Raw genomic sequence first — 16,346 nt, 5'->3', positions numbered from 1 at the left:
AAAATAAACTTTTTAAAATTATTGGTATGATATAGCCCACTCTGCCTGTTGATAATCCAGCCTTGTTACCGGCTGGATACATGTCTAACTGTTGCCATTTTTTTCCAGGCCTGTTTGCATTTTTCTGAGAAATGCACTCCCCTACATGTTATCCCAGTTTTTATTCATTCTGTTTATTTCAGTTGATGATGTGTGTGATTAAGAGGAACACACTATAGAAGCAGTTACTGTTGATGTACATTTTATTTAAGTCCCTCTAAGTTCCTCTCAATATTTAGTCTATAATTCAATGACACTGTAATGTCATGGTTACACTTGAAATGATACAAGAAAAGCAAACAGCTACTTGTTATGAATAAATAAATAATTAAATGAATATGCCTTGATAACGATGAAAGAATGAAAAAAGAATGCTATTTTTCACTCAGAGAAACTTTATTGTATGCTCAGTGACTGTTGTGGCCTGCGGTGTTCAGTAAGCACTGGGAAACAATCTTCCCTTGGACCTTTGATCTGATCAGCCTTCTTCTGTAACAACAGCGCAGAGGTGGATCAGGTAAGATATGACTGTAATAAGAGAGTGCTGAATACAAAGTGTAGACAGGCAGTGTGTGTATGCCAGTGTGTGTATATTCATAATGTGCTCATGTGAAACTCACAGCACTTGTAGAGTGCGTTGAGCCTGGAAATGTCATTGCGACTCATCTCCTTAGCGTTGCCAAAGGACACGTTAGCATTAGGGATGGGGACCATTGTGGCCTGGTTGTTCTTGGAGAAGGCATACCTACAACAAGACACAAAGCAGTGAAACAGAACCACAGCTCATCCTGCACACTCAGCTCACAAATATCTGATGACACTCTGCAAAGGCTGTCCTCACTTGTGGTACTGCATGACAGAGTTGTAGTCATAGGGACTGCCCTGATTGACGGTGGCAATCTTCCTGAAGTTGTGTTCCATTCCTAAAAAAAAAAAAACAAGGATAACATTAACATTTGTTTAGTTCTTATTTATTTTGGCTCTGGACAGAAAGGACTCCAGCTGCTGGAGAAATGATTTGGTATAGATATTTTATATTCCAGCAGTCAGACACAGCAGTCACATAATGAACTTGTGAGCATGTTTAATGCAGGATCAGTTTTGCCCAAATTTATATACCTTAACACAATGTGCTCCCCTTGGCACTGTGATGAAAGAGCTGTTTTTCTTCACGAGGAGACACCATAGAGGCACTATAAACAAAGCCTTTTTATCTTTTTGAGTATTCATATTTTCTGCGACCCTTGACAGTCACTGTGAGATGGAGGATTTGGGAAACATGACCTTTCAAAAAAGGCTAAAGATTTTAGTTTGAACATCTTAATTTCACATGTTAGTGAAAGTTTGTAGCCCACCACAGTATCACAAGGTAGCAAAATACTACATTACACGTAGTCCTGCAGTCAAAGTGCAGAAATATTAGCTAGACAAGGCCAAGAGGCTCCGTGAGGCTGCATATAGACAACTAAATGACAAGACAGTCTAATAATAATAATGCTAACATACTGATACTTAGCAGATATCATATTATCATGTGCACCATTATAGTTTAGTGTGTTAGCATGCCAACATTTGCTAAAAAAAAACAAAAAAAACAAAACAATGAACACATGAGGCTGATGGGGAATGCCAGTAGTTTTAGGTATTTGGTCATAAGTTTTGGACATATTAAAATTTTATTGTGATGTTGAAAAGCCAGAGGATGACCAAAGTCATTGGGATTTCTCACTTTATGTGCAGTGCCAATATTCAGTACCCCAAATATTTTTTAAATCATTTTGTAAATTAAAAGTTGCAACTAAAAGTAATCTAGGGTTTTTCAAAATTGTCGGATATTTTTGTATGGCTATACGGTGTATCTAATCACAGAGTTTAGCCATAAAATAAATTATGAGTCCTGCATAGCTTTGTAGGGAAAACAAATCTATTTGAATGTATTTGTGTGCAGTTTACTCTAATATGTCTTTCTGAATGATAAACAGCTCCATTACCAGAGTGAACATTTTGCAGCAGGACTTTGATGTGGTTGTCCCTGTCAGAGCGGGTCTGTTCATGGTTGAATCCCAGTGCGTGGAGCAGCTCATGCTGGATGGTACCATGGTAAAGGCATCCACGACGGGCCAGAGACACCAGCTGCTTACCACCATGATGGCCAACGTAGGAGTAGCATCTAGACAGGATCATAGATGAGTTTGAGGACACTGAAGTCTGAGAAAAGATTTCAATTACAACTGTAAGTTCTAAGTATAAGTGTTTCTTACCCGTTGTTGGACTCAATGCTCAGCCAGTCACGGTCGCTGCTTCTGCTGGGCCTGAAGCGGATGCAGGAGAAGGAGGAGAAGGAGAAGGACTCAAGTCCACAGGTGATGATGGCCTTCTCACGGGAGGCTGGCAGGACAACATTGCATGATATTCAGCTTTTTCCATTCCCAGTACAAGAAAAACAGTGTGCCATATTAGCTCAAATGTATGACATATTTTCTTTTCTGGGAATTGTGTTAGAAAAAGTGGGATTGTATTAATTATATATTCACAACAGCAAATTCTTTGCTCCCAATTCTCCCACAGTGTGTTGCACTATGGGCTATTTGTATTCTTACTGTCACCCTGCTGGCAAATTTCTTTTGGTCTGTTTGTAGAGTTTTAGTCAGCCATCAGATGTAGAACTGATGAGTGGCTCTACAGTTTCTAATTTATTGTTTTTGTGAATCCTGAGTTGGATTTTTGCCTTTTACTAACTGATGTTGTAGTGTATATTTGTTTTTTTTTTAGATATTTTTGTCAATCATGTGATGACTCCCAGGGACCGGGCTGCTTGCTAATAAAGTTAACAGCAAGCAGCAAACACGCCCCTGTCTGTTTGATTCTGGTATATGAACAGTTAGATCTCTCACTCTCAAACCTTTTCCTGCTACAAAAGGCTGCATCAAAAGTGAAAAACTACTGTTGAAAGACATAACATATTTGAGCATCCCAGGCCTGTGTCTGGCACTTACAGAAGTGACTGGTGATGTAATAAGGAATGTAGACCTTGCCATCGGTCCACTTGCCCCACATGCAGCCTCAGCTCGTGCAGGGGTCTGCATTTTTCTCTGCCTCGCTGTCGATGGCGATGTCTAATCCAGTCAGGATGGGATCATTCTTGGAACGGACTGAAACACATCATACAGCAATTTAAAACCTGTTAAACTGCCACTAATAGAAGAAGAAATTTAGTTAAAACATCAACAGTTGCCATGAGGAACATGGTGACTGCAGCAGCTCCCACTTACTCAGGTTACTGTTGGCTCTCTCCAGATGTTTAGAGACAGAAAGCTTCTCTATGTCCTCCTCTGCAACGTCCTCTGTTCAGGAAAATTAATAACACCACAATTTCACCTTGTATAGAATTGCACCAGTAACAATACTCTGCATGTCAATATGATAGGTCTGATCATTAGAAGAGATTACGTACCTGTCTGCAGATTCAGTGTGGGATTAGGGGACAAAAAACAAACATATTAGAAATAGACAGAACCACATAACAAGAAAATTACAGCATAAAGTTAAGAGGATTTGTTGGCCAAATAACAGAATACCCTGTCTTCAAATTGCATATTCACATTAAAACTCTTAGAAGTGCAAACAGATTACGAGATACACTTTCAGCATAACAAAACCCAAAGTTTTGCTGATTAGGTGCATTGTATCACCCAAATGGTCAAATCATTATTTGTGAGAAAATATCCAAATAGTACTAAAAGATAATGCTAAAATAGTGATAAATGGTGCTGAAAATCTCAACTGAGGTGTGAATGAATGCTCAAATTCATATCCAACAGAAGGTTTGAGAATATGGAGAAGATGACAGGCATTGTGAGAGACAGGAAGCCTTTCATGGTTGTGATGAAGGCAGACCACCTTACAAATGCATTTAGTCTAATCTAGAAATGTTGTGATGCAACATGATAAATGACCAGACATCACACATGGCTTCTCTTGCACCTCATTGTCAGCCCAACAGCAGCAGTAGGGCCAGAGCTGAGAACCTGAAAACATAAATGCAAGCCATCCCAGCAGACCTGAAGGACACCAGAATCAACTACAGCTTCCACTCAGAAGCAAGAGTATTTGAGCCAAAAAAAACAGACAGCTAACGTGTACACTTCTCCATTGGAGACATAATGCTGCTGAACTCACCTTGGATCCTCTTTGTGGACTTGTGCAGCTGAGGTTTTTATGTATGCTTAACTCTGTCTGTATGACCAAATATGGATTATCTGTGCACTAAGAAACCTAAGGAATCTGCTGAACTCACAAGTTTATGTGACATAATGTACATACACACATACACAGACAGAAACAGCTCCATACCACTATGGGTGGGAAAAGGAACACTTGCTGCATTTTCTATCAATATGTACAATACTATCACTGTTCTGTCTGATTTGGTATTATCATTTTCTCATTTTCCATAGATAATATTAATGTAACACAGTTGCTAAAAAGTGTGATGACCGTTTACTTACACTAATTGTTCAGTTGACATCAGCTCTTTTTATAAATTAGATATTAAATCATATTTATTTGCACTGATCAGGGTGAACCTAGAGGATAACACCTTACACACACAGAGGTGAACAAAATTAAAGCAACACCTGTGCAGTGTCGTGAAATGTACTCTCTGTCATTTTGTCCATCTCATACTGTAGATACAAGAGGATGGAAAAAATAAATTACTTTAAGTACTTTACTATCAAAGGCTGCCTTTAACACAAATTGACAACTTATTCATAAAGGTTGAATCAACCCCTCTTTCCCATTCTTAATATTTCTTAAATGTATGGGATAGTATGGAATAATATAATATTTCACAGAATGTATTTGTTATTTTGTCCAACCTATATCATCAGAATTAAAAAGGGACTTGGTCCGACAGTTGTGTGTCTGAGTGAACATAGTGTATGTGCTGGCTGTATGTGGCATTCAGAACAAGCCCCCAAAAAAGGCTTATCAACCACAGTACGTGCTAAGTTTGATCACCTGTGTGTGTTTAGCCCTCCTCATGGCCTGTTCATGAAGGTCAAAAATGTGAGAGTGACAGAAAATATGAGTATTGCTGATCACCTGTATAGGTTTATACAGACACAGAATCCTGCTTCTAGATCAATGCTCATCTTGTTGTTGATAAGTAAAAAAGGTAGTTCGCAAGTTCAAATCTTTTGTGGTAGTGAATGCTGGTACAGTATTTAGTGTTTTGTCTTTTCAGATCAACGTATGTATGAGTAGTGGAACACAGAAACAGACTGCTTTGAGGTTAAAATGTATGAACATATATTTTTATTCATTATTAATTATTCAGTCAAGTTTGCAAGCAGTTATTATAAACTGTAGTTATATATACTGGCAAATGTAATTTTGTGATAATGTCATGGGACACTTGATTTTTCATTAGGTCAGCACAGAAGCTAATTGAATCAATTTCGGAATTAGTTTAAAGCACGTTCATGAAGCACAAGATGCATAACTGGTCTTGCTTGTAGATAAAAAGTTGCATCAATCATCGGTCCTCATTTCCTCTTGATTTCCTGTTGGAACAAGGAGGAATATATTAAAAGAATGGAATAAATATGCATATATATTGCTTCCCTTTTTTTTTCAGCATAAGTGTTTTTTGCCTTCCACCACAGGACTATGCTTACAATCTCTTACTAATTACTAAAAGGAAGCAATTTCATATTGCCTTAATTTATAGATTAACATATGCTATTTAACATAGATTGATGTCAGGCGGGAAATGGGAAACATTGATGCACATAAATAAATAATTTGTATATTTTATATACACTCTATACCTCATCTGTTACTGTTACACTACCTGTTGCACATGTCACCTGTACACATACTGTTTTTAGTTAGTTTAGTTTAGTTAATTAGTTGCACTACCTGCACCTACCTCATACTGTTTATACTATATATATATATATATATATATATATATATATATATGTATATATATATGTATATATATGTATGTTCAAAGTTCAAAGGTCTGTCACTATCATATAAATGCAAAATACCCCCCCCCCCCAAGGCAGAATGTACAGCTAGGTTCATCTAAATATTATACTTACTTTAGATCATATTCATGATAGTGTTTACATAGCAATTTCTAGAGGAAATTGTTTCTTTGCATTGGTTCCAGGTGAGTTCTGGAGACAGTTGAATCTGAAATGAATTCCAAAAGACAGCAAAACCTAAAAAAGCTGCTTGAGTTCTTTCTGTTACTGCTACAATGTACATGAAAAAACACAGGTTTTCATCTTTCTGGGCCTGTGCTCACTAGTCTGTCCATTTTGTCAATAGGGAGATAGTATGAGAGTGTACTGTTGGTAGGTACATGTGCTAGTGCATAGCCAGGTAGGTAGGCAGACAGGCGAGGATGTTGATAGCTCAAAATAAATATAGTGTAGATAGATATAGAAACAAAAAGGACCTTATTTAGTACGTAGGCTACATGGGTAGAAAGGTACGTACTGCAGCGATAAAGGCGGTTCACTCGAAGGATGTCAGTAGGACTCATTTGGCTGGCCCTGCCAATGGCTACATTGCTGTTGGGGATGGGAACGATGGTTGGCTGCCTGTTCCTAGAGAAGGCATATCTGTGGTGCAAATACACAGTACTTATGATAGGTTTAAACTGTAAATCTGCCACCATGTACTCTTACTAAACTGCCCATATCATGTTCAGCAAGAACTATTAGTTAATTCCCATAGAGCTAAATGACCACTGAAAGCTGATGTATGGACAGTCTACAAGTTTAAAGCTGAATTCAGAATCTTTTGGTCACTTGGGGCAGAAGACCTCAACAACAAGATGAAAACATGTAATCTGACGTATTACCACCTTATGAAGTTGTTACAGTTATCATGCTTGCAAATACTTACTTATCCATGCAGCCTGCAGGCACAGAGAGACATTTTCATTCACTTGGAGCACCATTTATAAATGTAAGTATAATATTCACTTTTCTTTTAGCAGGCAAACAGCAGGGCAATACAGTTGCAGATAATAGTAAATCACTTAGTAGCTAAGGAGCCTGATATTTCTCTCAGGAGTTGGTGAAGACCAAAAACAGGGCTAAAAGGGGAGGGACTATATATAAATACTAATGTCTCTTCATGTCTGCTGGTTGTGTAAATAAGCACCTGTTTGCCAACATGTTCGCCATAGCAAATTTATAAGGTGATAATATGGCATATACATTTACAGTTTACAGTTACAGCTGACATACATTTACAGCATTAGACTCTTTTCATGGCCAGTATGGAGAGAAAGAATGACTCTAGAGTCCTGTAACTTGTTCAATGTACATATGGACATGTGAATAATATTTGAAGACAGACTTGACACAAAAGGAACGTGTCCTTTAAAAATGCTTCGTTGTGTTATATATATATTACATGATTTCATAATTTCATTTTTTTCAGTTTCATTTGTTGTAGTTTAATTTTATTATGTTCAATGATTGAACTGACATGCTACCTTCCATAGTGCATGACCGAGTTGTAGTCATAGGGAGTGCCAAGGTTCCTTGTTCTGATCTTCCTGAAATTGCCCTGCATTCCTGGAAAGGATCACACAGCTCAATCAACTATTGTCTCTCTCTCTCTCTTTTTTTTTTTTATTTTCTATTACAGTTTGGCATTCAAATTGACTGAAAAGTGCTGTAATAAAACCAGTGAATAGTTATCTGTTCGTCACTATTTCTGTACATGTGGTTGCTCATTATAGAGGTCTTGTTTAAACAAATCTGAAATGATATGATAAAGTTAACTCAAGTCATGTTTTCATTATGTCAGTAATATGACCCACCAGGAATAATGTTCTCAAATAGGATGCGAACATGCTGGTCCCTGTCAGACCGGGTCTGTTCATGGTTGAAGCCCAGCGCATGGAGCAGCTCATGCTGGATGACCTGCTGGAAAACACAGCCCTGGCGACTCAAAGACACTGTCTGTCCTCTACCACGACGCCCAACAAATGAGTAACACCTGAAAGAGAACAGTAAATAAAACTACCAAACAGTAAAGCCCCTTAAGAATAATCCACTAGGCGTCCCTTGACCAGACACACCCGTTAAAGACAAGGCTCTTCCACAAGGTGTAAAAATGATCTAAAGGTGCATTTATGCATGCACATGTGGGATGTGCATTGCATAGTCCATACCCTGAGCGAGACTGGATGTCCACAAAATCAATCTGACCATTCAGCGGGGTGAAGCGGATGCAGGTGGATGCAGCAAATGACCGTAGACCTTGGATGATGGTATTTCTCTCTCTCTGAGCTTTACGGTAAAAAATCAAAAAATATGTATGACCACTCACAATGCTTTTACAACACAAGTCTACATTCACCAATACATTCATACAATGGTAGCAAGCTTTAACCATTCACACACCTATGGTACAGAATTGAGGGCATTTTGGGGTTCAGTATCTTGCCCAAGGATACTTCAAAATGTAGACTGCTGATGCCAGGGATTGAACTGCTGAACTTCTGATAAGTGGCACCTGAGCCACAGCCACTTCTACTACGTTGCTGTTGCTATTACTACTACTCACTGTTAAAACTAACTACTATTTCTACTATGCTGCTACTACTATCACTACAACTATTGCTACTACAAGGCTACACTTTACTGCTACCACAAGCTACTAGTACTGCAGGAAAAAACATGTATAAAGCATGCATTTGACACTGGTGAATTCTGAACACTTTATGGGTTATATTTATGACATTATAATACAGAACCAATATAAAAGCCCTGCCTTGAAAAAAGGACTGGTTTGTTGAGACTTACAGTACTGGCTGGAGATGCGGTAGGGTACATAGACGTTGCCATCGGTGGCTTTAGGCCACAGGCACCCTCGTTCTGTGCAGGGATCAGCATTTTCTAGACCAGTTGGCATTGCTATGTCTCCAAACATCACTAGAGGCTCATCTGAGTTCTTTCCTGCAAAATGACATGAGCATGGTGGAGAAAATGTTTTTTTTTTTTTTTTTTTTTTTTTTTTTTTAAATTTAAATAAATAAATAAATAAAATCTTTTTCTGTTTTTTTCCTTACCACCCCTGTGATAAAGGCAGGTCAAATCTTCCACACTGATGATTCTGTTACGTTTCTTTGCTGTACACTTACAGGTATGTACTGTAAACCCTGCATTGTGCATTATTTCTGACAGTCTTGTTCAATATTTAAGATTATGTTTGATCGTTCTCAGTCACTGTACATTTGTTGCTAGAATGATAATGCCATCAAAGAGAATGAATAAAGCAGTTGCAGAGGAGATGAACATACCAACATTAGTATTGGCCCTCTCTAACAGCGTAGAGACACTGAAATCATCATCCTCAATGGTATTACCTGCAGAGTAGAAACAGTTTGTTCATGCATTAGTTGCACAACATAAGCCTATATTTACTAAAGTTTACTGTCTGAAAAGTAGCTATGTCTTACCAGAGTACTCATCACTCTTTTCAAAAGAAGCCTGACACAAGGTAAAAAAAAAAAGTCAGTTAAATGTAGTTGAATGGATATGGAGGCACAGTGGACTCATTTGAATCAAAGATGTTAAAATTTCCTTCCTTGTAAATTCAGGAGGGATTTGACCTATATTTCAGAATACTGTGGTAAGTGCAGATCCTACAGACAGCATGTAGAGGAAAACAGGGGGCCTGGTGAAAACCAGTATTACTTTTTCTAAATTTTAATGTACATCATTCAAGGTAGATAAAGCAAAATGCTTGTATTTTTGCACACAGTTAGAATTTAATGCAGTTTAAAAACTACAAAGTATAAAATGAAAAAACACATTTTTCTTTTTGCACTTTACCAAATGATCTTTGTTTTGAAATAGCTTCCATGTCAGTTTTCCCCACAATCAAATTTCCTTCTAAGCTGAGCAGTCAGAAAATATCATTATATCATTTCAGTGCTGATCATTGTATCTTACTGAGGAAGAATTTGGGGCTGTAAATTTTCAGAATTTATCACCCTGATTGCACTGTCAAAAGGTATCAGAACATGTTATGTATTTATTTAATTGACAGATGAATTGTCTGTCCACATTGTTATAAGTGTCTGCTGATGCTTACCTCTATAGTAAAACTGTGGATAGCGCAGAAGAGGACACTGAGCACAGCTGCCTGGAGGATCATGACTGGTTGTAGGACAGCAGCAGTAGCAGACATAGAAATGCTTGGGGAAACAGAAGTGTTTGAACTTATATAGACGGCAAAGTGAGCTAACTTGCCACCTAATATGGTATACTGCTCACCAAAGACTTATTGACAAATTCAGCATTTGGAGGTGGCAGTTATTACGTAAAACTGACCATCATTTGTGTAAGATTAGGCCTTTGAATTCTACTGTTTGTCCCTAGGCAGGAGCAAGCTACTCATTTTAGCAGTCAATGATATACTCAGAAAAAAGCAGAATTGATTAATTAATATGTCAAAATACTGATCTTGTTTGAAATGTTTTAAAAATTGTTTTCACCCTTTTCAAGACAAAGGGACAAAACAATCAGAGAGACACAATAACAGAAAGAACATAAACAACATTAAGAACATTAACATCAACATGTGTGTGTATGTGTGTCTGTGTTATAAGCAAGTGGTCTATGTTTTGTTGTTGTGGTCTTGTATGAGAGTCTACATGTCTAGTGTATAGTTGAGTGGTTGTCACACTAGAATATATATATATCCATATCCATTTACCAAAGACATGTTTTCAGGAAAGGATTTATTTTCAATATGCAGTGGGTCATGGGAATTATGATCTATAAATAAACAAGCTATTACCTTCATTACCAATTAAATCTTTTAGTGACACCAAAAGAGTTATGATTAGAACATACTTGACAATTAATGAAAGCACATATTTGCAGGAAAACGTAAAGCTTTTCCTTGAAAGTTACTGATCATTCAACATGTATCACACAACTGACTAGAGCTACACAAAGCAGCTGCAAGACCAACAGCACAAACAATATAACTGAAATTAATTCTGTCTTTATTCACGTTTATGTAATTACATTCAGGTGTGCACAGTTACGCAACCTCTCTGTGTGGTTAAGCTCAGACATGAAGAGTTGCAGAAGCCTTGTTTGTGTTTATATGACTTCTCCAAATGTTGGGCACATTGCAATACACGTTTGTTTTACACAGTCTTGCAAAGTGTTACAAAAACAGGAACAATGACAAGGGAAAAGCACAGATTAGACTGCATGTTTTACATTAGGTTTTTGCATTTGGAAAATCATAGGAAGTCATCAGAATCAGAATCAGAATCAGAAAAAGCTTTATTGCCAAGTACGATTTTACACATAGGAGGAATTTGTTGTGGTGAGGTTGGTGTATGACACATCTACTAAAAAAGAGTACAAAATATAACAATATAAATATATATACACAAGTCTGTTTTTTGTTTGTTTGTTATTTTCCGGAAACACAGTCTGTTTTTTCAGAAAGAAGTCCAAGCTGAGCGTTAATGTAACGCATAGAGATGTATCTATGTCAATGTGACAAGATGAGGCAGAGGTGGAGTGTGAAGAGTGTTGGGGGGTTCCGGGCCTTGCTGATAAGGCTGACAGCAGACGGGAAAAAACTGTTCTTGTGGCGTGAGGTTCTGGCTCTGATGGACCGCAGCCTCCTGCCAGAGGGGAGTGACTCAAAGGGTTTGTGTCCGGGGTGAGAGGGATCAGCCACAATCTCTTCTGCACGCCTCAGGGTCCTGGAGGCGTACAGGTCCTGAAGAGATGGGAGATTGCAACCGATCACCTTCTCTGCAGACCGAATAACACGCTGAAGTCTGCCCTTGTCCTTAGCGGTGGCAGCAGCGTACCAGATGGTGATGGAAGAGGTGAGGATGGACTCAATGATGGCTGTGTAGAAGTGCACCATCATTGTCTTTGGCAGGCTGAATTTCTTCAGCCTGTCAAAGCCACCTGAAACTTTTCACTTAATATCTCAACAACTAGGCCTATTGAATGGATTGGCAATTCTTAAATGTAGAGAGGGTGTCTGCCTCCTGGACCAAAATTGGAAGACGGTTCCTCAGAGGAGGAGCTTGATGACTAAAGTCTTTGGTAACCATTCTGCTTTTGGAGACTTTAGGAACATAAGTAAGTCTGCCTTCGGGGATGCAGTGTTCTAGTCGGGTAATAGAGCACTAACCCTAACCCTAACCCTCTTTTAGAGAACATGCATGGTGCCCGACCATTTAAGACTTTGTACATAAGGAGAAGGATCATAAATTCTATTCTAGATTTTACAGGGAGCCAGAGCACAGCAGTTAATATGGGAAAAATATGATCTCTTTTCCCTGTTTTTGTCAGAACATGTGTCACAGCATTCTGGATCAGCTGGAGAGTATTTACAACAAACTAGGGCAGCCAATAATCCAACATAGAAGTAACAAATGCGTGGAGTAGTTTGTCTGCATTGCTTTGAGACAAGATATGACTGATTTTTACAATGTTACACAGGTGATAAAAGGCAGTCCTTGAAATTTGCTTTATGTGAGAGTTAAAGGACATATCTTGATAACTTATAAGTTATCAAGATATGCACTTGACAAAGTTAAGTTGGAGATCATTTACAATTACAATTAGTCATTTGGTAGACGCTTTTATCCAAAGCAATGTACATATGAATTCACACATCGATGGCGCAGCATTGGAGGCAGTTTTGGGGTTCAGTATCTTGCCCAAGGATACTTCGGCATGTGGACTGTCGAGGACAGGGATCAAACCACCGACTTCCTGATTGATGGATGACCGCTCTATCTCCTGAGCCACAGAGAGTCTTTCATTTCAGTCTGTTTCAACTTAGCTTAGAATTATTGTGCAATATAATCGGACCAAACATCTATTCATCCCTCACCCCCCACCCTCCAACCTTCACCCCTCGTCCCTCATCCCTGATCCCCCACCCCTAACCGTCATCCCTCACGCCTCTACCCTCTTCACTGTTCCAAAAGAAAAAACAAACTTTCCAAACCACTGATGGAGCAAAACACGATCATCTGGAGCACTGACAGATTCCTGGCACACCGTCCATGTCAATGCTGATGACATGGCGGCGCATCCCATGGCCGAAGAAGCCCAGCCTTCCTCATCAGCCCTCTGAGGGCCAGGTCGTATCAAATCTTATTTGGTTAAAATAAGCACAGCCACTGAGATCGCTCCCTCAATAGCAATACACAGTGGTGTGTTCAGCCAAATGTCATAACATGCTGACAGCTCGCTATTCAAACATCTCTTGTCATTCATTTTCTTCTCATCTATAAACATAAATGCTACATTCACGTTTACGCTCGGACCATACCGTATTCTAGTGTGGCTTCTTCAAAATTTGAGTCAACAGTTTGGCAAAGGTCCTTTACTGTTTGAACACGACAATACAGTGGGGAAAATAAGTATTGAATGTGTCAACATTTTCGTCTAAATCATCAGATATCAGTAACAGCCTAAATAATCCACAAATACAAAGAAATCAAAACAAATAAGTCCTTAAATTAAGTTATGTGAAATAAAGTGGAATGACACAGGCAAGAAGTATTGAACACATGAAGAAGAGGAGGTACAAAAAGTCATGGAAAGCCAAGAAACCAGCTGAAATCTGTCAGTATTTAGAATGCAATCCTGCCCCCTATCAGTGCAAATTAATATCAGCTGATTTAGTCCTCATTGATCGCCTATAAAAAGGTTTCTCATTACCAAGTGTCACACAAGAAACATTTCATTAGGGGTAAAAGCAAAGAGCTTTCGCAAGATCTTTGCAACCCCATTGTTACAAAACATAGTGACAGCATTGGTTAAAAACAAATTTCTAAACTTCTGAGTGTTCCAGTGAACATTGCTGGGGTCATTATCCGGAAGTGGAAAGAACATTATTTCACCTTTAATCAACCATGACCAGGTGCTCCTCGCAAGATTTCTGGCAGAGTATTCAAAAGAATAATCCGAAGAGTCATCCAAGAGTCAAGGACCACTCATGGAGAGCTTCGTAAAGACCGGGAATCAGCAGGTGTACTTGTTTTCAAAGAGCAAAATAAGTAATGCACTCAACCTCCATGGCCTCCATACACGTTCACCACACAAGACTCCACCAGTTAAGAAAAAACATGTTGAAGCTTGTTTGATATTTGTGGATTAATTGGGTTGTTACTGACATCTGGTGAAAAAATAATTTCAATAGTCCCATTAGAAATATTTTCACTGACAAAATGTGGACACATTCAGTACTTATTTTCCCCGCTTTATCTGGTTAGATTCCCCAGCACCTGGAAACACACACTGAGGTGTAAAACCAATCTCTGTAAGATAATTGTGTTGAATGCTGAGCTTAAGTCTATGAACAGCATTCTGATGTAATTCTCCTTTCTGCCCAGGTGGCAAAACGTCAGGTGAAGGGCAGTTAGGACAGCATCCTCAGTATTCCGGTTGGGTGGTAGGTGAATTGTGGTGTTCTGGGAGTTAGGACTTCATGTGTCTCAGTGCCAGCCTCTCATAGAACTTTACAGTGATCAGTGTAAGTTCTACAGGCTAGTAGTCATTGGACCATTTTTTGCCACACCTCCATCTCCTTGCACACTGCTTTCCATGCTCCCCTGTGCTGTCATTCTTGTAGGGCAGGGCAATGTAGAGGTCTTTTGTGTGGTGCCTGGAGCAAGCTGAGGCAGTGCAGATTCTCCAATGTTTCTCTATCCAGGTGTGTTTGGCATTTAACCCTAACCCCCAGAAGACTGAACAGGCTGTACAAGTATACTGTGGACTCACATTAAAGGCTAACTGATAGCAAAGTCAATTCTCCCTCTAAAATTGGTTCTGGAAAAAAAAAAAAAAAAAAGACTGACCCATGCTAAGGCAGTGTAAATTATCCACTGTTTCTCCATTCAGCTTTTTGGCATTTTCCACCGATTTCAAACAGTGCCAGCCCAGTGTACATATAGCTGTCCATTACCAGTCCAGTGACAAAAAGTATAGAGTACATAAAAAGAATAGCACCATTTTAATCCCCCAAGTGGATGCTGTGGCCTAGTGTGCAAAGTGCATCTGTTGCTTGAATAGGTCATCACCTAAGATCCTCAAATGTACCCCCACTAGTTGTTCCTAAATCAAGGCTGGTGACTAAATCTTTTGGTCTTTTTGCACAAGGGCCCCTAGGCTCTGGACTGGCCTGTGCTATAGGAAAGCCTGTTTTGATGCCTGATTTGCAACTGCTATGTTGTTGTTTAATTTTCTTTTGTTCTGCTACATTTCTTTAATTTCTTGTTACAATTCTTTTTGTTTTATTCTCACGTATTTTGTGACGTACTTTGTAACCTTGTTTGGATGAGTGCTATACAAATTCATAGACCTTGTTCTGTGCTAAAATGAATTCGGACATTTCAAGTAGGAGACTGTCGTCCAAAGAAAATCATCAGCTGAGTCTGCAACTGCACCGAAGCATGATCCGTTCATGCTGAAGTGACAACCCCCTCTAGTGGTTACAGACATTGTGATGGGCGCAACAGAAGAAGTAAGTTGACACTGTTTCAGAGCAACAAAAGTCAGAGGTCAGGGTGGATGGATGGGACAAATAAGCAACACAGACTGCTGTTTGTTTACCATTCCCTACCTTTAATAATGTGTTTGTTAATGTAGCAATGGCAATGGAGCTCCCCTAATGGAGCAGTCATTTTGGGTTGTTCAGGAAAAATTAATCTGTAAACTTCAAAAGCATTAAAAGCTGATTTGCTGTTACTGAAATGACAAAGAACACTGACACTTTGTAGATTCCACAGATATTAATGAGACATGCGATCTCAATAACATCTCATTTTCAAGTAATGTTAAAAAAATCAGTCATCACGATAAACAGTTTGATGGCTTCTGATCATTCCTTCCATCATAACAATTAATTTCTTTTTGTTTTTATTCAGAAGACATAATCTTAAAAGAATAGTTTGATATTTTGGAAAATATGCCAAGTCCCCTCCTCCTCCTCCTCCTCCTCCTCTGGTAGCTGGTTTCTATCTGGGCTCGTGATTTCCCATCTTGTTTTCTGTGTTTATTATAATTTTCCTTAAACTTGAAAGTTTTAATTTTTGGCTGAATTGGACATCTAAAGACAAATTTAATGGACAAATATTTAAAAGTTGTGGATGACCTTTGCAACCTCTGATATTCACGGATACACTCTGCTCTGGCCTACTGACAGAAAAATCCTGCTTCAGCCTACCAACAGAAAAAGCCTGCTAGCAGCTAAAGCTAACTAGT

At 38.8% G+C, this 16,346-nt stretch overlaps 1 protein-coding gene and 1 pseudogene across 3 annotated transcripts; both read right to left on the bottom strand.

Moving 5' to 3' along the window:
* Positions 1 to 633: 633 nt before the first annotated feature.
* LOC143324180 (hatching enzyme 1.2-like) lies at positions 634 to 4,250 on the bottom strand (annotated as a pseudogene).
* Positions 4,251 to 5,406: 1,156 nt separating this feature from the next.
* LOC143322455 (low choriolytic enzyme-like) lies at positions 5,407 to 10,263 on the bottom strand. Of its 3 annotated transcripts, XM_076734078.1 has the most exons (10): positions 10,177 to 10,263; positions 9,539 to 9,569; positions 9,380 to 9,445; positions 8,883 to 9,035; positions 8,249 to 8,366; positions 7,895 to 8,073; positions 7,565 to 7,646; positions 6,556 to 6,680; positions 6,153 to 6,246; positions 5,408 to 5,606 (listed from the first exon to the last, which is right to left on the bottom strand). In XM_076734078.1, exons 1-9 carry the CDS (start codon positions 10,237 to 10,239, stop codon positions 6,191 to 6,193), a joined length of 873 nt encoding a protein of 290 aa, XP_076590193.1. In that variant the 5' UTR covers positions 10,240 to 10,263; the 3' UTR covers positions 5,408 to 5,606; positions 6,153 to 6,190. The 3 variants fall into 3 exon arrangements, with proteins under 3 accessions (XP_076591829.1, XP_076590193.1, XP_076591006.1); XM_076735714.1 differs by lacking the exon at positions 6,556 to 6,680 and having other exon boundaries at positions 5,407 to 5,606; XM_076734891.1 differs by lacking the exon at positions 6,153 to 6,246.
* Between the last annotated feature and the right edge of the window lie 6,083 nt (positions 10,264 to 16,346).

This window comes from Chaetodon auriga, chromosome 1 (assembly GCF_051107435.1).
Source record: "Chaetodon auriga isolate fChaAug3 chromosome 1, fChaAug3.hap1, whole genome shotgun sequence".
Classification (NCBI taxonomy): domain Eukaryota; kingdom Metazoa; phylum Chordata; class Actinopteri; order Chaetodontiformes; family Chaetodontidae; genus Chaetodon; species Chaetodon auriga.
Note: the sequence above shows the minus strand (reverse complement) of the source record. Positions and strands in the feature narration are given on the sequence as shown.